Source organism: Wyeomyia smithii, chromosome 3 (assembly GCF_029784165.1).
Source record: "Wyeomyia smithii strain HCP4-BCI-WySm-NY-G18 chromosome 3, ASM2978416v1, whole genome shotgun sequence".
In the NCBI taxonomy this organism is placed as follows: domain Eukaryota; kingdom Metazoa; phylum Arthropoda; class Insecta; order Diptera; family Culicidae; genus Wyeomyia; species Wyeomyia smithii.
This window is the reverse complement of record NC_073696.1, coordinates 257,983,855-258,003,956: the sequence shown is the minus strand read 5'-3', so window position 1 is coordinate 258,003,956 and position 20,102 is coordinate 257,983,855. Positions and strand designations below refer to the sequence as shown.

Below are 20,102 nucleotides of genomic sequence, written 5' to 3'. Positions count from 1 at the left end.
TACTTTATAAATTTTTATGATGCAAAATTTCAAACATTTTTATCGAGAGAAGCGATGCAGTCGATGCTTTATCACATTTAATGTTATGGATTCACTAGTCCATCAAAATAGAATAATTTGTAACTGAATATATTTGCTATGAGTTAAAAGATATAAACAAATTGTCAATCGTTTGAAATTTCAGGTAGCGTGGGTTGCATACGGTGGAGCAAAATTCTGTGTTAAGTGTTCTTCGACCGCTTTCAGTAGAATAATGAGTGAATGAACAACGTATGTTATAAATTGTATTTGTCATCCTAAGAATCTGGAAACCTTGTTTTCAGTTTTTCGCGTTTGAATAAAAATACAAATTTCAGATTTAAAATCATCAAACGGACTTATTCGGTCGTTGGTAGGTACGTAAAACAGCTGCGCCACTTCTTGCGTGCATAAAATGGTAGGGAATACTCACGTACTTCGTGGGAGGATTGTACGATCTGATTGTAGATTGCTTGTCACAGCTGAGCGGTACAGGACGACGTTTCTTGAATATCAGCGACCGCAAGTTGTCCCACTACATGGCCTTTTGAATCGTACGAGACAAAGCCATATATTCGGTTTCACAGGATGACAACGCGATTATTGGATGCTTTCCAACGTTCCACGATATGACTCCTCCTTGTAGCGTGAAAACGCATTCCGTACTTGATTTCCGGGTATCTAGACCTGAACCCCCCTTCCCTCCCCATCTGCATCGTTGTAGCCAACTAGCTCCATGGATCCTTGTTTGGAGTACCCTACCCAAATAACACACGTTGGTATAGAATGGTTGACGTTACCTATCCCATGACATCTCTATCACTAGAAAAGCGCAAAAATTGAAGGCTGCTAGAACAAGTACTGATACTATATGAAGTATTACATAACTGCATGAAAACAAGCCAACTTGATAAAAGAAGTGGCAAAATACATCTCGAGTACTAATACGGCAATGCACAAATCTGTTGCTATGACAACTGTTAACCAGCGCATGTGATGTGTCTGCGCTGTGCAACTAGAACGACAATCGTTTTTATCAGTGGCAGTTTGAATTGATTATAAGTTGATGACAAAAAATAATATTCAACCTTTCAAATGAGTTGTTTCTTTCGCTTGAATATTCAAATTGATTTCGGAATTGTTTTCAACGTTATCTGGACATAAAATCTAACAAAACTTGGAAACGTAGTTAGATATATGATAACAACAATTCAAGTGATATTGGTTACACTGCAAGCGTTTTGTTTATCTTTTGATGGCACGCTTCGAATAAATATAGAAATCGTTCAAATAATTTAAATATCAATTTGATCAAGTAACTTATTAGATGGTGTAATGTCTTACGAAAAGGCATAGTGATAGTGATTGTTATTGTTGAACTCATGTTATTAAAAACATCTCCAAAACCAGAAAAAAACAAGCTTGTTTTCGAAATGCGGTTGTACTACTGATGAAAGACAACTTCAAACACAATATAATAACATAAGTTTTCAATTGCGCTTGTAGTACACTTATATGACTACTTTCGTTGTAATTTATTTTCTTACATATTTTGTGTGTCACTTGGGTAACTTCTTCGACGATGTACCTTTAAAATAGCGAATTGGGTTGTTTGGCTATATCAGTTTTTATATCATCTAAAAGATCTGCATTTTCTAAGTAAAACGTGATTTTAAAAACATTTCTATCGTTGTCCTTCGCTTTTTAAATCACGATTTAAAACTGCTCGAAATCTGGAGGTCGAGGTGAAACCCTCGAAAATTATACAAATTTGCTCCTAAGTGTATAGTTTCAACCTTTATTCCAAAAATGGGTAGATTTAGTGCAATTGAAAATGAGCGTGCTAACTCTCACAATTTTTGATAACAAGACGATTCTGCTACAACCTGGTGGGGGTGACACCCAGGGGAAGCGGGGTGATACCCAACTATCCCCCCGGGTATCATCTGTCACGCTACGCCACTGACTGGAACAGAACTGACTACCAGCCTCTCATTGGTTCAACTAGTCGTATACTTGGTTCTGCGAGCGTTGATACAAATTGTGCTTTGGTCAACAATTCCTCGATGTAAGCTTGTTGATCATGCCTCAGATTACATTCTGCTTGATTCATTGTAATCCGGATACTCAGACAGAATTTGGCTTCACCGAAATCCTTCGTTTTGAACTGCTAACCCGGATATATCTTCAGCTTCTGCTTCAAATCTCAACATAAATGGTGACGAACATCGTTTTACTTTCAGAAATCACCCAATACAAGCAACAGTTTAGTGAAGAACGAATCAGACCGAGCTTCTTGAGAACACTACCGCATACTATACTCTGTTTGTCTGCTTCAGACCATAGAGCGCTTTCTTCAACCTTCTCATTTCGTTGATCGATACTCTGTGGTTGCAGTATGTAGATCTTCTGCTTTCTCAGCCCTCCTTGCAAAAAAGCCATTGAGGCATCCATCTGATCGATGTCCAGATCGAACTTGACTGCCCGTGCCATGAGGTAATGAATCGTCGCATATCGCACCACAGGAGAGTACACCTCATCGTAATCGAGACCTGGCCTCTGTGAGCATCCTTTAATGACGAAACGAGCTTTGTACCATTGAATGACCCCATCAGGACCCCGCTTCGTTTTGAACACCCATAGGTCTGTCAACACCCACGTGTTGTTCTCGTTTAGCGGCATCAATTCATCGTTCATTGCTTGAATCCAATGATCCCGGTCAGACTCTGTAGAACCGCTTCCTAGGTTTTCGGATCGTTCATCGCAAAGTCTCCGTTGGTTGAATCAGAAGGTAACTGGGGGGAAAGGCTATCACCAGAATATAGTCCATATCCAATAAATTCTTCATGCTTGCCAATAAATTTTTCGGTGCTCTGGTTTTCATCGTCCGAGACTACGCCAACTGCGGCATTTTGTTGACCTTCATTGGTCATATCCGCAATGCTGTTTGGCACCAGTAACTCTTCTAATTGAAGCTCCATGAGTTTCACCGGGTGTACGTTTTGGTCACACGTTGCTTTTGCACTCATTGCACCTTCGGCGAGACGATAACCTTTTCGTGTTATCACAATAGCCAACAAAGATAGCCTGTCTTGCCTTGCCTTGGAGTCGAACTTCTTTCTTTTCCCTTTCGGTACGCGTTTCATTGCTGCAGATTTGGCTTATTCCCCGACCACGCTTCCTCCGGTGTTTTGTCTCCCAGCAGTTGAGCAGCAGTTGAGATTGCTTCCGCCTAAAACTGCTTACTAAATCTCGCATCATTGAGCATGCATCGTGCTTTCTACACCAATGTTCGGTTCATACGTTCCGCAACACCATTTTGCACAGGTGTATACGAACACGTTGTTTGACTCCTTTGTTGACGTACTCTGTCCCATTGTCAGTACGCAAAATCATCAACTTCGTCCCGCTTTGTCTCTCAGCTCTAGCTTTGAACTTCTAAAATACTTCCAGAACTTGGTTTTTCCGTTCGAGCAAGTACACGTTCACCTTTTTGCTGGCATCGTCCACAATCCTAACGAAGTAGCGACTCCCTCCAAACGATGACACCCCTAAGGGCCACCTAGATCGGAGTGCACCAGCTTTAGCAGTTCCTTCGCTCTTGAATCACTGGAAGAAAACGGAAATCGTGCCAGCTTAACGGTAAGACACAACTCGCAATCAACGAGGGCTTCATTCTTTAATTCGATTCCATCTTTGAGATCGACTTCCTTGAGTTTTTTAAACTTTTAACTTTTTAAAGCCGAAAGGTCTTTGCTTTACCATGTTTCTTACCAGAAATGATTTTTCCGGCCGGTCAACACGGCTCTTCTACTCCGGTGATGACAAGGATTTGTTCGCCGTGAGCACCACCTTGTTCCCGCGCTTGTTATTAGTGCTAACAGACAGTAAATTGGTTGCTAGGTCCGAAATTTTTAATACATTAGCAACATCCACACTTCTTTCCGAAGTTTCTATCGAGACTGTTCCCTTCACAACGGGTCTGTGCTGTTGTTTACTGTTCCGACCTCATGATCCATGGCAACCGTAGCAATAATTCTTCCACGCCAAATGGATGGAGGCACCGAATCGAAACACCACTTGGCTTTTCAAATTTGTAGCATAATTCCTTACCTATTCCACCGTTCATTAGTTCAGTATGTTTTTCGCGGCTTGCCTTGCTAGGCAGAGCACTTCTGTGCAGCAGCTAACCGAACCCGAACCCCAAATAAATTTTACGTCCTGTAGGTTTTTCGCCTTTATCGACTCCGCCGTACTATTCAGGAAGTCCCATCAGCAAAATCACCGCAAGCCAGTAGTCATTCACCTTGAAACCAACGAATGCGAGGTTGTGGCTCGTGGTCATATAGTCGTTAACGCTAGTACAGTTGATCAGCCGAGCCGGCGTAAACTTTCGAAGCAAACCGGTTTTTCTGGTCAACCCGCTGTCCCAGAAAGCGGATGCCACCGTCTTCCACGCTAGCTTCACGTTTGCTGCATCCTACACTAGGCTGTAGTTATAGCCTTCCAGACTTAAGCAAATTGGGACCAGAGTCTGTAATTTCAACGCCTTCGTCATCACCTTCAAGTGTCTTCCTTCGTGGATTAAAATCATCCGCATAGCGAAAGACCGCGTCGAATAATTCTCCTTTTCTCGCAGCTTCTCAATTGCCGGCAGTGCCACAAAGCTTTTGCTGACTCAAATGCTTCCAGATTCAATGACTCTTCCGTCGACATATCCAGCTCCAATTTGCTACGTGGGATTTGAGTTTTCACCCGTAAACATTTTTACTTCAAATTGAAATTTAATGTCCTGATGATTTTCCGTTTCAGGACCTATCTTACTGCGCTCAAAACCACTTGAGGGGTTCTATTAAAACACGTCAGTCTTAGAACCCAACCCAAATCTAGAGGGTGAAAAAACGCAGCACTCGGCTAAAAAAGTTATGGTTTAATTATTCGTGATTCGAGACAACCGCTATTGTTGCGGGATTGTTGTCTGTCATTCTGATAACATGTTTCGTCCATTGTTCCCTTCCAACTTTAGCGACTTTTTTATAATAGGGTTCGCCGTAGAGTTACGCCAGCTCGTGGTTCATTCTTTGCCTCCATACGCCATCCTCACACGCTGCGCCGAAGATGGTCCTAAGCACACGTCGTTCGAAAACGGCCAGTGCTTGCAAGTTCTCCTCGAGTATTGTTCACGTTCCGTGCCCGTAGAAAACTACCGGTCTTACAAGCGTCAGGTACATGGTTCACTTGGTACAGGGGCGAAGTTTACCAAACCTTAAGGTATCGTGGGGTCCGTAGTAGGCACGACTTCTAGCTACTATACATCGGCGCATTCCTCTGCTGCAGTTGTTGTTTGACGTTACCAATTATTCATCAACGACGCTACTGCCTATGCGAGTTCCCCCTGCTGGTAGATAATTTGGTCTTTAACGTTTTCTGCTTCATGTTCACCTTCGTGTACTGTTCAGCAACCGCCTGGAACGTCTTTTCGACAAGATCCACGTCGTCAGCGAAACCGATGAACTGTCTGGATTTACTGAAGATCGTGACCGCATGTTAAAGGCCGCACGTTTCATAACACCATCAACAGTAATGTTAAACAGGAGGCAGGAAAGACCGTTGCCATGCCGAAGTCCCTTGCATATTTCAAACGTGCTTGATAACGCACCCGAAATCCTCACATAACACTGTACACCATCCATCGTAGTTAGCCTATACACCAGAGAGACGCCGAGACACTCACCGTTAAGGCAGCTGTCAACATCAAAACGGGCGATCTGTATAATTTTGCATTGCCGTTATCCGTTTTGATGTTGACAGTTGCCTTAACGGTGAGTGTCTTGTCATTTCTCTAATGTATAGGTTCGCTAATCCATCGTGGCCTTGACCAGTCTTGTTAGTTTCGCAGGGAAATCATTTTCGTTCATGGTTTTTTCCTTAGGGGCCGTTCAATAATTACGTAAGCAAATAGTGGGGAGGAGGGTGTGCAATTTTCTTACGCTATCTTACAGGGGAGGGAGGGGGTGAATTGATTATCTTACGTAAGAAAAACATTGTTAATGGAACTATTCAAAAAACCATGTTGATGAAAGTATGGATGGTAAAATTCATAAAAAGAAAATTACGGAAGGAATATTAACTCGAATTAGGAACAAAAGAAGAAACGAAGTATTGTGCTTGCTTCAGAATAATAAAACTATAATAAAAATCTATATATGTCATATATAGTAAGATCTTACTAGGGGGGAGGGGGGGTATCAAAAAATCTTACGATGTCTTACAAGGGGGGAGGGGGGTATAAACAGTGGAAAAATATGCTTACGTAATTATTGAACGGCCCCTTAGCTCTACGCGGTCGATAGTATCGTAAGCGGCCTTTAAATCGATGAATAGGTGTTTTGTGGGGACCTGATATTCGCGACAGGGATGATCTACTGCAGCGTGAAGATTTGGTCCGTTGTCTTCTTTTATATTGGGCATATAACTCCCTCCTTCCACTTCTCCTGTATCTGTTCTGTATCCCAGATTCCGGCTTTCAGCTGATGCACACAAGAAACCAACCTATTGGAGCAGGTGTTCCTTGTAGTGCTCGATATCGTCACGATCATCCATCAAGATTGCTCCATTTCGGCTGTCGGCACAAAGCCTGCACGGACTGCGTTCGGTTTCTTGTAGAATTTACGTGTTTCCTTAGAAAGGTACAGAAAGCGCTTTTTGTCCCGGTAAAGATGGGTCTACTGTCTTTGTTCCTGTTTATATTGCATCATGGGTCCTTTGCTGCAGCATCAATGCTGCATTCTTCTCATCTAGAATCATCTGACATCCTTCGTCGAACCAGTCATTACGTCGATTACGTTTCGATGAACCCAATAGCACCTTCCGCTGCGCTGTTAATGGCTGCTTTTACATTACTCCAGCAGTCTCTTGGAGAGGCATCAATGAGCTCTTCTTCATCCGGCAAAGCTGTCTCAAGGCTTTACACGTAGATACTTCGACGACTTCGGGGAGTTCAAATCGCTCTAGATCATACTGCAGCGGGTGACGGTAGGGGATGTCATTGACAACCGGAAAATGTCTTCCATCAATTAAAATGTGATTTTAGATTCTGTCTGTTGTGGTTATCTCCAGTTGTACCGGTATGGTAGAATATGCTAGAAGTAGGTACTGAGATAGGAACTTGTGTGGGCCAGAGCTCACCAATTGATAGCTTAGAGTTTATTCGACACGGCACGATGTATTCTGGGTTGCGTATGGAAAGATCGGTTATTTCTCGAATGGGCAAACAATCATCAGCGTTAACAATATAATGTTGTTGATGTGATTAAAGGATGGAATCTCAAAAAATAGCTTCACATGTAGGATAAACAATTGCCATTTCATAAAAAAATTGCACCGTGTCACAAATTGATAAAAACAACGACATATGTGTTTACATTGAGATACCCATGGCTTTACATGCATTGTGAGAATAATCGCTGGAGAGATTCAGGATTTAAGAAAAATCTTCGCCGTGTTGGGTTTGAAACCATTTTGGTAGGCTTCAAAAAAGTTACAAAATAGCAGTATCGCTTTCTGAGGCAACTATTTTGAATAAAATTTAATTCTAAGAAAAAAAATTCTCTGCGATAATTCTAGCATAATTTTCCTAAATTTAGGAAAACAGTTTTTCGTACATTTCTTTGCATTTTTTTACTGGACAAATGTTGTTTTAACAAAAAATCGTATCAATGTAAAAACAGATAGATTTTACGATGACTTTCGAATGTTTTAGACATTAAAAATTTAATAAATGACTGCCGATATGTACAACTGTATCGCTGCTATCAATTTATCACATACAATAAATTATCTCGTATATTACTTGCTTACCATTACTTAAAATTATCCGGATGGGTGTATTTTGCGGTGAATATGTAAAACAGAGCTGGCACCGGAACGAGCATTAGCGAAAAGTAGGAAATATCATAAGGTATTGAAATAATACCGTACGCTAGCAGAAGCCAATGACCGACTAAAAACAAACAGAGCGGTAACTGGGAGAATAATTCAGCTGAAGTTCCAGTAAAATACGTACGAATTATGGTCACATTGCGCATCTGGGTAACGGACGTTTCCAGGAGAGATTTCATCGTTTGATCCAGTTTAATCGAGAAGTGTAACGCGTTTGAAACAACCGAAATCACAATACTTAGGTAAGGAAATGAATAATCTGAAAAGAGAAGTGTTTTTCGACTACATTTTCTCTAATTATTTGATACTACTCACAAATAAGACCTCCCGCCACTGCATGCAGCAACGAGAGAATAGGAAAGATGTATAACGCATAATAGACGGCCATTTTTCCACGGAACGGAAGAAATCTAATGTTGAGCAGCGGCCGAATTATCATCATGAAGGTGATACAAAACAGGTAGAAAAGGAAAATCATAGTCTGCAAGGGGTAAACCGCTTCCTGCGTGCAGTACAGCGTCGTCTCATAGTTGGGCGTCGGATTGTGAAACAAGGTGTACCAATCGGATAGCTTCCGTACGCCGCAGGAATTAATCCGCAACGCACCGATCGGATCGGTAAACAGGATTGTGAGGAAGGCAGACAGCAGAACTTCGATGCAGGCGCTCGCGTGAAGAATCAGCTCACCTCGGGTGAACTTCCGCTGTTGGGCATTCAAATCAATGCAAAACCAGTGAATAATCAACGGAAGTATTGCCATAAATCCCAGATACAGCCAGTCGTGTTCACTGAGATCATTCTGGCATGGAGCACAGAGGTACTGTTCGTTCACCCGGAAGCCACGTAAACATGCTCCGCACTCACTAAGCGACGAGTTCTCCAGCAAAGATCGACCACAGTACAAACCGGGACACTTGTCTACCGTTTTCAGCATTTTACCTTTGCTGTAGGGAGTTTCCTTTAGTTAAGGTATTTAGATTTCGATCCATAACAAAAATGCACTTGATTTGTTTTGATTCTGCTTCGTTGGACAGCTTTTGAAGTACACGCTAGCATAGGGTTATACAAATTTAGGGGTTCCTAGCGTGGGTTTTCAAACAGACGTATTTCGCAAAAATAAAGAAATCGGGTTAATGTTGGCATGCGGTGTAGTAAATTTCAATTATGGGTTGTTTAGCTATTCACGGATTTCTTTCCAGCTTTTCACGAGCGGTAATGGCGGACAGTGCACACGCAGCCCATATTGACGTTTTCTGTAGGTCGGGTATTTTTCAATCGTAGTAACTGAGTGAAAAACATAATAATTTCGCAACGCAGCATAGCAACTTTAATAAACAGTTCTGTTTATTTTGACCCGCGCATGCGCAAGAAGAGATTTAAATAACAAAACGCTCATTGTTTGTTGAAGTTGCTATGCTACGTTACGACGTTATTATATTTTCTACTCCGTTACTGCGATTGAAAATTCCTTGACCTACAGAAAACGTCAAAATGGGCTGCGGGCACTGTCCTCCATTACCGCTCGTGGAATGCTGGATATATCACCTAAAAGAGTTTTTTAAGATTAAAAAATCACTCTAAATCGTTCCATCGTCCATATACCAACTGTCATTGTAGCGATTAAGAGCGAATTTTTCATTCTCCATTTAAAAAACTAAAGATAATGATACAAAGTTTTAAAAAATCACGTTTTGCTCAGAAAATTACACTCTTTCAGATGATATATAAAAATTCGGAAATCCGTGAATAGCTGAACAACCCAATTTTCCCAAGTGAAAATTATTTGAAATAAACTGGACAATGCCGCGTTTATTTTCGAAAAAGCTAAAACAGGGTAATTCGAATGTTCCTTTCGTACGAAAATAAAAATGCAAATTTACGGTACTACATATAACATACATGTGAGTGTGATTCGTCCAAAAACATGGTGGCCCCTGTTTCCACATAATAGATGTAATAGATGTAATAGTACACCTGTATCAGAATCGTACAAGGTAAAAACACCAGAAGGGTTGTTACGTGTAAATAAAACACTTATCAAACATCACACCGATTTTTTGTGAATGTAAATTAGTGTGTAGCAACAGAGAGAGACCCTTCAGAAACACGACCGAAATCGGCCCGTTTTTCACTCTCGTTCCTCAAAAATTAAAGCCGGCCGATGACAATCGCCACCATTTTTAATCATTCGCTAATTTTCGGTAGCCGTAGTGCGTGCAGTTTTGGTCGCTGTGCAGAAAAAATCCAGTCAACGCTTTCTAGCTTCTTGTTCGTTGATAAAAGTGGTTGAATTTTGTAGCGGAGGTCATCAGGTATGTTTTGCGATGTGAATTTCGTACGTGGATGTGTTTTTCGTAAGTTTTTTGGCGAAAAATGTTCTCGTAGTAAAGTCGGCTTCCGCCATCAGGTGAAAAATGGGGCTCGTGCGCCGCCATACTGGTTTGCTTCATTTTTTTCCGCAAGGCTGTCCGGTTTCCGGTTGTACCTAACCAAAGCGTTGTTTACCTACTGTTTATTTATCTTTCGTAGCTGTGCGTCGTTTAACTCGGCAATCTTCACTTCTTTTGCGGCGATTAAATTCTTGTTACAACATTTAAGTGGTAGACATCTCTTCGGTCGAATTTAGTGGTTTTTAATTTTGCTCAGCATGGATAACGATAACAACGATCAAAACAATCGTGACCGCTCCCGTCGCAGCGATCGTGGGCGCAACAACTCTCGCTACAGTAACGATCGTGACCGCAGCCGCGACCGTGATCGTAGTGACTGCCGACGAATTTACGTATCCAACGTACCGTATGAGTACCGCTGGCAGGATCTTAAGGATCTGTTTCGTAAAGAGGTTGGAGATGTGTCTTTTGTTGAGTTATTCCACGACGAATCCAACAAGCCCCGTGGCTGCGGAATTGTTGAGTTTGAAAAGGCGGAACACGTTCAGCTGGCCTTGGATAAGATGAATCGTTTCGATATCAACGGGCGGCAGCTGGTTATCAAGGAGGACTACGGTAACGAGCGGGACAAATATGGCCGCGTTGTGCCAAAATCGTTCCGCGGCAATGAACGCGACGGAGGCAACGATAATCGTCGGCGGGATCGAGATGACGACCGAATGTATGTGTTGGTTTGGTATTCTTTAGTGAGTAAGATTTCATACATGAGAAGAGAGTTTATTCGAACAATCTATCGTCCGGTACTGTGAGGAAAGCATCGTTTGCTGTTTTGGTCGATAGCGCTTTATTTGTTTCGAAAATGATTATCACTAAAAGGTTCGGCATCTATAAAGATTTTGTTGTCAAATCGAATAAAATCTCTTCTTCAAGCTAGGTTGTTTGGCAGGTAAAAATGTAGCATCCTCCGGATTTTTCCACGACTGTCTGCGCTCTGCAATGGTCGAAACAAATACCATCATCAATCCCTAAAAAACTACCTTACAATTGACAGTAGGAATTTCTGTAGCGCACCTGCGTTTTGGCAAATCATATCATCATCATTTTATTTCTGTTGTTCTGTACGGTGTTCTGCTCTCTCAGCTCGGGACGTGACGATGGCGTTGGCTTCAATCCGGACTTCAATACCTACGGTCTCAGCATCAAGTTTTTGGAAGGTCTCGGTATTCAGGGGCCTCTGCATACCCGTATTTTCATCGCGAATGTGAGTATGGTTATTTAGTTTGTTTTCTTACTCGATCACCACAGACAGAATTGTTCCGTTTGCTGCTTTGTTTGATTGGCCAAATGTACTGATTTCTCTTGTTACCATCTTTGCAAAAAGAACTATGAAATTGTATCGCTCGCCATTTGGTAAAACCGTCTCAATTGAAGCTAAATTATCCACTTTTCGTTTATGTTTTTGTTTGCGAGTACAGAGAGTCATAGAAAAGTACAAGGTGATGCAACAATGTTCATAAATTTTCAATTATTAATCTCGTGTTGGGCCTTCTTTGACTTCCTACATTTTTGATCGTTGGAATCCTCATTGAAATATTAATGCACAAGCTGCCTATTACTAATCGTTGATGTAAAAGTAGCTACGCAACGAAAATTTTTCCCAAATTTTGTTTTTGTTTGTAACATTGTACATCCTCACAATTATCTCCTTAGCAAATCGTAACAAATTCTGTGTAAAACAACAATCTTTGGTAATTTTGCTCATTCACTAGTCACAATGGTATGTTTCCATTTTCTTTCTTTTATTCACGTCTATCCGAAATGCGTCGAAACTCGTCAGCTTGACTACAAAGTCGACGCAAAAAAGCTTAAGCAAGTTTTCAAACTTGCCGGTAAGGTCCAGAATGTGGACCTCTCCGTAGACAAGGATGGCAACAGTCGAGGTTTCGCAGTCATTGAGTATGATCATCCGGTGGAAGCTGTCCAAGCTATTTCGATGTTCGACCACCAAATGTTGTTCGATCGTCGTATGACCGTTCGTCTCGATCGCGTACTGGAGAAGGGCGAACTGAACCGTCTGCCCGAAGGTTTGAAGGGTGTTGGCATCGGTCTGGGCCCGAACGGTGAGCCTCTGAAGGATGTTGCCCGTAATCTTCCGTCACTGCAGCAGAACAATCAACTTCAGAACAATTCCATACAGAATGCGGCTCCTACTCCGGTTCAACCTCCACTCGCTGGCAATTTGCTTGGGGCTGCCGGTAGTAATCTTTCTGGGCTGAATTCGAATCTTGCTGCTCAGTTGAGCAGTGTGGTTGGTCTGTCCAATTTGACCGGTAATTTGCAAAATTCGATCCTAAGTAATGCGGCCGCCGCCGGTCTTTCGAATTTAACTGGTTTGGGTAATTTGGGAGCTGCTGCTGGCGCCGGTGGGCTTGGCGGTGGCGGTCTTGCGGGACTCGGTGGATCTGGGGCGTCCGCATTGGCCGGCTTAGGTTCGCTTGGCGGCGGTGGTGGCGGTGGCGGTGGCAACGATAGTGGTCTAGGTGGAGGCAATTTCAATCAAAATTACTCCTCTGGAGCGTTTGGCGGCAGCGGCGGAGGGGGCGGTAATCGTGGAAATGATTACGATCTTGGATCATCCAATGTCCGAAACTACAGCACGGCACCAAATGATGACTATGGCCGAAACTACGGAAATATCAACAATGGCAACCGGAAAGTCTCCGATACGATTATCATTCGTAATGTAAGGTCTTTAAATGGTAAGAATAAATGCAAATATTAACAGAATTTTTGTTGTCGTACAGATGCCTTCTTCTTGGACTTGGCAGACATTGAGGGATAAGTTCCGCGACGTTGGAGAAGTCAAGTTTGCTGAAATTCGCGGTCAGGATACGGGAGTTGTTCGCTTTGCCAAAGAGCGGGATGCTGAAGTTGCCATAAGTGAGTTTGTGAAACATGGATTTAAAATGACTTGCGTACTAATAGAATTTTCTTTCTCTTTCAGAACTCATGGATGGCTCTCGATTTGACGGTCGCACCGTGGATGTCACCTTTTTCTAAGTAATCGACTATTTCGGCACCCTTGTTCTGAAATCCCTTCCGTAATGTTAGTGCGCTTTGGTAGCAACAGCATTTTTTCCGTAAAAACCGATCATTTGCGCGTAAACTGTATCGTGTGGGTGTGGTTGCGATTGTCCTATGAGTACGCAGTTTCCAGTTAGTTTCTGGTTTTTATTTGACGAGCGCGGTTTGTCAGCTTGTTTTGGAGGATACTCGCGTGAGGGCTTTTTATTCACCTCTAAGTCTTAAGTTTTAGTTGGGTCAGCTTCTTACGGCGTTGATTTTCCGACATAGCTACATTTCAATTAATTTCGGTTGACAGTTTCGCATTGGCTAGAAATTTTTAAAGGATACGCTTATATTATACTTTATAGGACGAAATAGGATGATCGGGGGCTCTGGGTTCGATACCCACACACTTTGATACACAAAAACTAGCATAAGTGACAACTTAATATTATTGCATCATAGACGTTGCGTTTCCGATACACGCTAGAAAGCGGGGCTGTATTGTCACGGGAAAAATCAAATACATTGTGCTCTGCTGCATACATTTAAACAATTATTGCGTTACACTGACGACGCTAGCCTGAGTACTGTATCCATTTCGAATAAAGTTAAATATACAAATGGTAACAACAAACTACTTAACACCATCAGCGGTGTGTATGACTAATAAATATAATACAGTAACAAGTGAGAAAAAGCTGATTCGTAGATGACAGATCCTGCGTTGCTGATCAATTTTCGATTATGTGGCAAACATTGAAGCTTTTGATTGAACGGATTTTATAATTATGACTCGCGATGCGCGATGCGATGCGTGCAAGACTGAACACGACCACTCGGAGTGAGCAGGTGGAGAAGAAGGTGAGAAAATGTCTTTTATGGATAGTTTTCTTTATAACTCAGTAGAATAAGTCATTAAACTATCAAATTAAACACATACGACGAAATTTCTTGGACAAAATAATCCGAAGCATAGACAAAATGTAGAATAGAAAGTGATGGAAACGGGATCAGCATGTCATTTCACCTGGAAGCTACAACGCCCGAACAACCTAAAAGAAGTTTAAAAGGCCAATCCATCCCTAGCAAGAATGCAAGAAAGAAAAAAGTGAATCACAATTTAAGCACAGGACTGGTAAGTAATAATACAAAAATCTTCGAATGAAATTTGTCATTTTTATTGTTTATCGTATTAACATATATCTCGCACTTCAATTAAATAAATTTCAAATAATAGTAACGGCTTTTTTGGAGAGTAATCTGATCATACCATACAGTTTGATCGAAATTCAGAATATAAAATTTAATCGAATTAAAAATCTAATTTTGACAACCTAATAAAATTATGTCGTTTTTACAAACGATTTGACTAGCATGTTAATACTGGTGAGTCTTTTATCGGAGAACCCTAATCATCACCTATCTCAACTATTTCGATAACATCATTCCTTCGGATGCTAGCGGACTGGTTTAGGGAGTGCTGAAATCGGCGATAAATTTCAAACAAAGCCCGTTCGGCTCGACTTGAAAATATCGGAACTGTAGAGGCGTAGTTTTTCCTACATTTTTCCGTCAACTGCCTTCCCAGCAGTCCTTGAAAATTTCCGTACCTCAGCCGTAGGACTGTGCTTTCTGGAATGTTGCTTTCAGTTACGGGCTCGGCTATGTTTTGTGCAGTCGGTTGGCTTGGTTCAACCGTGGCGATTGGGGGAGGGTCCTCATCATCGTCATCTTCGCTAACATCTTGGAGGAATTGTTCAAGTTCCATGTCATCATCTTCCAAATCTTCCATAGCACCTATGGTTCTTTGTGGTTGTAAAACGTCCTCCAACCGATACTGCCAGGGAAACAGAAGACTATCGTTAAAGTCTCTAATAATACTGGCACGATTAATGTATTTTTGGTTCACGATCTGCATTGTTCGAGCGCATTCAAAAATTGGAAAGTCTCGCCCGGTGTGAAATTGGCACCAACGTTGCACTTCTTCGGTCCAGCCGGTAGCAACATCACGAAATAGGCTGACAGTGGGTTTCATCACCTGGCAGGTTAGGCCTAGCAAAAGGATGTCTAAATTTTTGCAGGTCGTGGTTAACTCCAGCGTGACATCAATCTGCGATTCGTCGATGTACAGAATCACCGGTTTTTGGATGTGGTGCTGTTCAATAAATTTGTGAATCACCTGGGGGGAGATTTCATAAATGAACTCGCCATATTTTGAGCGTATAAGTTATACCTACCCTTTTTAAATAGGCAATGAGTATTTTTGGCGTCACAGTACCTTGCTGCTGTGGTACTATAGCGCAATTCTTTGGGGCTGTCCGTACGATTTCATCCAGAGTTTCCCTCTTATATGGGTACACAATCAGTGGTTGCAAAACGCTTCCGGAAGCGGTTATTGTGTAAAGTAAATTTGTCTCCGTTAGAGCATTTTTTATACTCTCTTGTATATCCATGCGTTCTTTGAATTTAAATTCGTCACATAGAAAAATTCGATTCGGGTTATTCACTATGTGATGAAAGTTTCCTTCGAAGAGGTATTTGTCGATATGGGAGTACCAATCTGGAACCACTCCGATGCACTTTCTGTCCTTGATTTTGTCAATTGATAGCCATTTCTTGAGAAACTGCTCATAGTAAATTCCGTCCTCAAAAGGATGCATTCTAGATTCTTTACTCTGTCGTATTAATTGCTCGGCAGCTGCTTCGACATTTCGTTTCTTAATAGAAAATCCTCTCTGACAACAATCTGTTAGCCACTGCAGGAGAAAGTCTTCTTCCTCCGGTCGCATTGGACAAACTTTCCTGACGGTGGTGGCATTTTTTAAATAGTAAGCCAGCGATGTCCTGGGTATATTGCAGGCTTTTGCCGCCTGTCGCATGGAATATTCCTCCCGGAGGACCATAGCTATTGCAGTTTTGATGTCCTGATCGGTGTATCCGGAGCATTTTTTCGGTCGCCGTTGAGTTGATGCTGAAAGGAGAATCAAGAAAAATCAGTGGCATAAAATCTAGACAGCGCAATGTCGAGAAAACCTTTTTCAACACTCATGGCAATTCGACAATGTTTCACACACTTTTTTTTTATTGCCTTGCATACATTTTGCTCATTTGCGAATGCCTATCTATTTATTTGTAATCCTTTCTCTTAGGTATCGCTGCATTTTTCCACCTAGACATGCATCAACGATTAGGCAGAGCTGAGAAAGGTAAATAGCTTTAAAGGGCTTTATACTGTCACTGAGAAGAAAAGTGTCCCGAAAATATGACAATGAAGAAGTAACATACTGAAATGACATTTCCAATCACAAACGTCGATGACGTTTAGCAAAATAGTAAACAACGGTCTAAAATGCTTTTATTTTAGCCATGCAGTAGATTTCATATCAGTTTTTTATAAGTTTTGAAATATTGAAAATAACTGATAAATAGCTGACGACATGAATGTAGTCTAAATTCAGTTTAATGAAAAAGAAATCAGCTTCAATTATGATACTGCGAAATTCAGCTTATAACGTAATCGCAACCTAGAAGCATAATTGCACTAGCATTAGCTATTGGATGTGATAACGATATGAATCTGAGACAGTTATTGGAAGTTGCGTTATAATTTAATTATTTCAATGGTACTAATACTAATAGTATTACAAATTATATGTCATGAGTGTTTCGACTCACTCAAGAAAATAATACTCTATTGCAGTATTTAATCAGGTATCTCAACCGTAACATCGTACACGGGCACCGGCAGCAGTTTATTATTTCTACGTTCGTGAGCCGCCCGATGAGCCCTCAGGTGACTACCCTGGGCGAAATCTTTACCGCACAAATCGCACCTATGAGGTCTTTCGCCCGTGTGGCTACGCATATGCAGCGTCAGCTCATGGGTTGTGAAGAAATCTTTACCACATATCTCGCACCGAAAGTGTCGCTCTCCGGTGTGCCGCACCCGGTGACTGGTCATCTGTCGAAGGGTAAGAAATTGTTTTTCGCACAAATCACACCCGAACGGTTTCTCTCCACTGTGAGTTCGCTTGTGCCGGGCGAGATAGTTACTTCCGGTGAATGACTTGCCGCATACATCGCAGTTAAACGGTTTCTCCCCCGTGTGTCCGCGGCGGTGCTTCATCAAATCGTTCATTCGACCGTATTCTTTACCACAAATGTCACATTTGTGTGGCTTTTCGCCTGTATGTCCCCGACTATGCTGCTTTAGATGAGTTTTCAGCATGAATTGTTTGTCGCAGACCTCACACTTGTACGGCCTTTCCCCAGTGTGGCTACGCATATGTGCGATTAGGTGGCAGTTTTGAGTAAATCCTTTCCCACAGGTTTTACAAACGTGCGGTCGTTCACCTGTGTGACACCGCAGGTGAACCGTCAGCTCATGCCTTGTGAAAAATTTCCTTCCACACGTTTCACACTCATGCCGTTTTTCGTTCGTATGTTTCAGTTTGTGAAATCCTAGGGTCATGTTATTCTGAAATCTTCTACCGCAAATATTACACTCCTTTGGTTTGCGTAGCTTCGTCGGTTCTTGGTTATCAATTATTCCCGGAGCGGAGTTTTCTAAGCTAGTCTCCTCATCATCGTCATCAGGTAGAAAATGTGGCGGAATTGGGATTGGTAGAATGTCAGCTGGCGTAGATGTGTTTGTTTCACTGTAAATGTCGAAGGGTTTCACATCCTGAGGACTTAAATTGTATGAAAAATTAGTGACGTCTTCTGCTTCTTCTTCCGCTTCCTGTTTAATTGTATGCGGGGTCGAGTTTAGCGGGTCTTTTACAGGTTGAACTAAATTTGCAGTCAGATTAGGAGGAAGTTCCATAGCCGATCCCTCGAATAATTCAGTAGGGCGAGTGGAACCTTTTTCTAATTCAGTTGTAGCCTGCAAGGTAAAAACATAAAATTGGTTATTGATGTTTACCAAGAATTAAAATGTTTGTAAACAAATCTGTAGATTTAACAACACTACCAACTTGTTCTACGTTTGAGAATATTGCTGTGTGAAACTGTTGAATTACCTACCCATATGTTGTACAATATTGTTTAGTGAATTTACTTAACCCTGGACATAACATTTCAATAAAATTATTACTAGCGAATTCAGAGATGAGGCGAATTCAAAACATCGACCCAACCTACAATTTAACACGGTTCGTTCAACTTGATACGAAATTGAGTTAAAATTATTCCCTCGACAAAAAACCATTATGCCCTGCAAAGAAAAGGGTTTTTTCTGCTTCTTCCGTAAGATTTACACAGGATGAGTAAGTTTTTTCATGGGGGTGGGCTATTGTTTTTTTTTTGTACGGCCTATTGTGTACCTATTTTGGTTGATTGCTGCGGTTTTTTAACAAAACGTGATTTAAAAACAAACAGTTTGAAAAAAGTGTAAAATTGTGCATGTGTGCAACGAAATATCCTTCGAATTAAACGCTACCGTCACTAATTCAATAACCTGTATGGATTTCTCACTTTCTTCGGTATTCACTGGCGTTGGAATATATTTTTAGGAGTACATTAAAGTCGCTTTTTACGCGGGGATTACGTGCCGCGTATGAAAAAACCGCGTAAATTCCGAAATCCGCGTAAAAAGCGACCTTAGCGTAATGTCGTTCGCTCCACGGTAACAGTAGCGACATCACATTTTACTTTACCATTCAGCTTGACGAGGGGTTTAATGTAGAGGGTATATTTTTGCGCACACAAACTTTTTTACACACTTTTTATCGTTTGCTTGTTAGTCTGTTATTTGTGTTAAAACTACTCGAAGCATATAGGGGAAAATAGGTAAAGACGGACACTGCGGGTAAGATGGACACTTTTCATATTTCACAAACTAAAATGTATTATGATAGTTGAGTGATGCGAATACCTTCTTTATAGTGTGTTAATGCTTTTGAGTTGCATTATCGGTTTTCAGCAAGCAAACTGTCAAATTTGTAAGTAAAACAAAGAATATTTTCGTGAACGCGCAATTTGATGTAATTTTTATTCCACGGAAAATAGTGAAAAACTCGTGAAACTTACGTGTTTTCATTTGTTCACAATAGTAAAGTGATTAATTAGTTTTTCGTCGGTTTTCTAGTGAAAATCCAGCAGATTTTTGATGTTCCGATGAAGAGCTACGATCGTTTGAAAAATTTACAACCAGGTCGGGCAAGACGGACACACTAAGGAAAAGATGGACATACGGATTTTCCTAGAATTTTCACATGTAGCATCTGTTGTGTACTACAGATGTTCACAAAGTACACCCGCGAGAGAAACCAGCAGATATTAATCATTTAGCAGTTAGAACAGGCCATATAGGCGGAGAATTTTCGCCTTCATCGAAACCCATCCTCTCAAACTGTTCACGTGATGTATAGATGGACTCTAATAACGTAGAGTAATGTATGGCCATCACTTAACACATAAATCAAAAGAATACTTAACGTACTACATCTTTTTTGTGAGTGTCCACCTTTATCTTCGTAGTGTCCATCTTACCCACCCCAAGTGTCCGTCTTTCCCAACCATGACAAAAAACAGCAATTTGTAGTCTTATTTTTGAAGACCCAAAACACATAAAACTTGGAGGAAGTTCACTAAAACCAAAAATGATTATGAAAACAAATGACCTTAAGTTTCAATTTGTATGACTACTGCGATCTAAATAGCAATACCTAAGTAATTATTTAG

General features: G+C 41.3%; 4 protein-coding genes and 1 long non-coding RNA gene across 7 annotated transcripts; 1 reads left to right on the top strand and 4 right to left on the bottom strand.

The window, feature by feature from the left end:
- Positions 1–1,788: 1,788 nt before the first annotated feature.
- LOC129727624 (uncharacterized) lies at positions 1,789–3,875 on the bottom strand. The gene is made up of 2 exons (XR_008728570.1): positions 3,793–3,875; positions 1,789–3,627 (listed from the first exon to the last, which is right to left on the bottom strand). It is a non-coding gene; the product is annotated as an uncharacterized LOC129727624 (long non-coding RNA).
- A 3,924-nt stretch (positions 3,876–7,799) lies between these two features.
- On the bottom strand, positions 7,800–9,248 carry LOC129727618 (JNK1/MAPK8-associated membrane protein). The gene is made up of 3 exons (XM_055685616.1): positions 8,275–9,248; positions 8,084–8,218; positions 7,800–8,020 (listed from the first exon to the last, which is right to left on the bottom strand). Exons 1-3 carry the CDS (start codon positions 8,891–8,893, stop codon positions 7,881–7,883), a joined length of 894 nt encoding a protein of 297 aa, XP_055541591.1. The 5' UTR covers positions 8,894–9,248; the 3' UTR covers positions 7,800–7,880.
- Positions 9,249–10,121: 873 nt separating this feature from the next.
- LOC129727611 (heterogeneous nuclear ribonucleoprotein M) lies at positions 10,122–14,105 on the top strand. The gene is made up of 6 exons (XM_055685607.1): positions 10,122–10,271; positions 10,489–11,070; positions 11,490–11,610; positions 12,187–13,092; positions 13,154–13,289; positions 13,354–14,105. Exons 2-6 carry the CDS (start codon positions 10,607–10,609, stop codon positions 13,407–13,409), a joined length of 1,683 nt encoding a protein of 560 aa, XP_055541582.1. The 5' UTR covers positions 10,122–10,271; positions 10,489–10,606; the 3' UTR covers positions 13,410–14,105.
- Positions 14,106–14,574: 469 nt separating this feature from the next.
- On the bottom strand, positions 14,575–16,679 carry LOC129727613 (uncharacterized). The gene is made up of 3 exons (XM_055685609.1): positions 16,452–16,679; positions 15,656–16,389; positions 14,575–15,597 (listed from the first exon to the last, which is right to left on the bottom strand). Exons 1-3 carry the CDS (start codon positions 16,465–16,467, stop codon positions 14,827–14,829), a joined length of 1,521 nt encoding a protein of 506 aa, XP_055541584.1. The 5' UTR covers positions 16,468–16,679; the 3' UTR covers positions 14,575–14,826.
- A 336-nt stretch (positions 16,680–17,015) lies between these two features.
- LOC129727615 (zinc finger protein 771-like) lies at positions 17,016–18,595 on the bottom strand. Of its 3 annotated transcripts, none has more exons than XM_055685611.1 (2): positions 18,444–18,595; positions 17,016–18,303 (listed from the first exon to the last, which is right to left on the bottom strand). In XM_055685611.1, exon 2 carries the CDS (start codon positions 18,241–18,243, stop codon positions 17,122–17,124), a length of 1,122 nt encoding a protein of 373 aa, XP_055541586.1. In that variant the 5' UTR covers positions 18,244–18,303; positions 18,444–18,595; the 3' UTR covers positions 17,016–17,121. The 3 variants fall into 3 exon arrangements, with proteins under 3 accessions (XP_055541586.1, XP_055541587.1, XP_055541588.1); XM_055685612.1 differs by having other exon boundaries at positions 18,440–18,581; XM_055685613.1 differs by having other exon boundaries at positions 18,478–18,549.
- Positions 18,596–20,102: the final 1,507 nt, after the last annotated feature.

What these genes read in the sequence shown, in the direction of transcription:
- LOC129727618 (XM_055685616.1), bottom strand. Translation starts at nt 8,893, where the DNA reads ATGCTGAAAACGGTAGACAAGTGTCCCGGTTTGTACTGTGGTCGATCT. An exon ending in AGTGGCGGGAGGTCTTATTT is followed by an intron (nt 8,219 to 8,274) that starts GTGAGTAGTATC and finishes TTCTCTTTTCAG; the next exon opens with ATTATTCATTTCCTTACCTA. An exon ending in GCGCAATGTGACCATAATTC is followed by an intron (nt 8,021 to 8,083) that starts GTACGTATTTTA and finishes GTTTGTTTTTAG; the next exon opens with TCGGTCATTGGCTTCTGCTA.
- LOC129727611 (XM_055685607.1), top strand. Translation starts at nt 10,607, where the DNA reads ATGGATAACGATAACAACGATCAAAACAATCGTGACCGCTCCCGTCGC. An exon ending in GATCGAGATGACGACCGAAT is followed by an intron (nt 11,071 to 11,489) that starts GTATGTGTTGGT and finishes CTGCTCTCTCAG; the next exon opens with CTCGGGACGTGACGATGGCG. An exon ending in CCCGTATTTTCATCGCGAAT is followed by an intron (nt 11,611 to 12,186) that starts GTGAGTATGGTT and finishes GAAACTCGTCAG; the next exon opens with CTTGACTACAAAGTCGACGC.
- LOC129727613 (XM_055685609.1), bottom strand. An exon ending in TCATTGCCTATTTAAAAAGG is followed by an intron (nt 15,598 to 15,655) that starts GTAGGTATAACT and finishes ATCTCCCCCCAG; the next exon opens with GTGATTCACAAATTTATTGA.
- LOC129727615 (XM_055685611.1), bottom strand. Translation starts at nt 18,243, where the DNA reads ATGGAACTTCCTCCTAATCTGACTGCAAATTTAGTTCAACCTGTAAAA.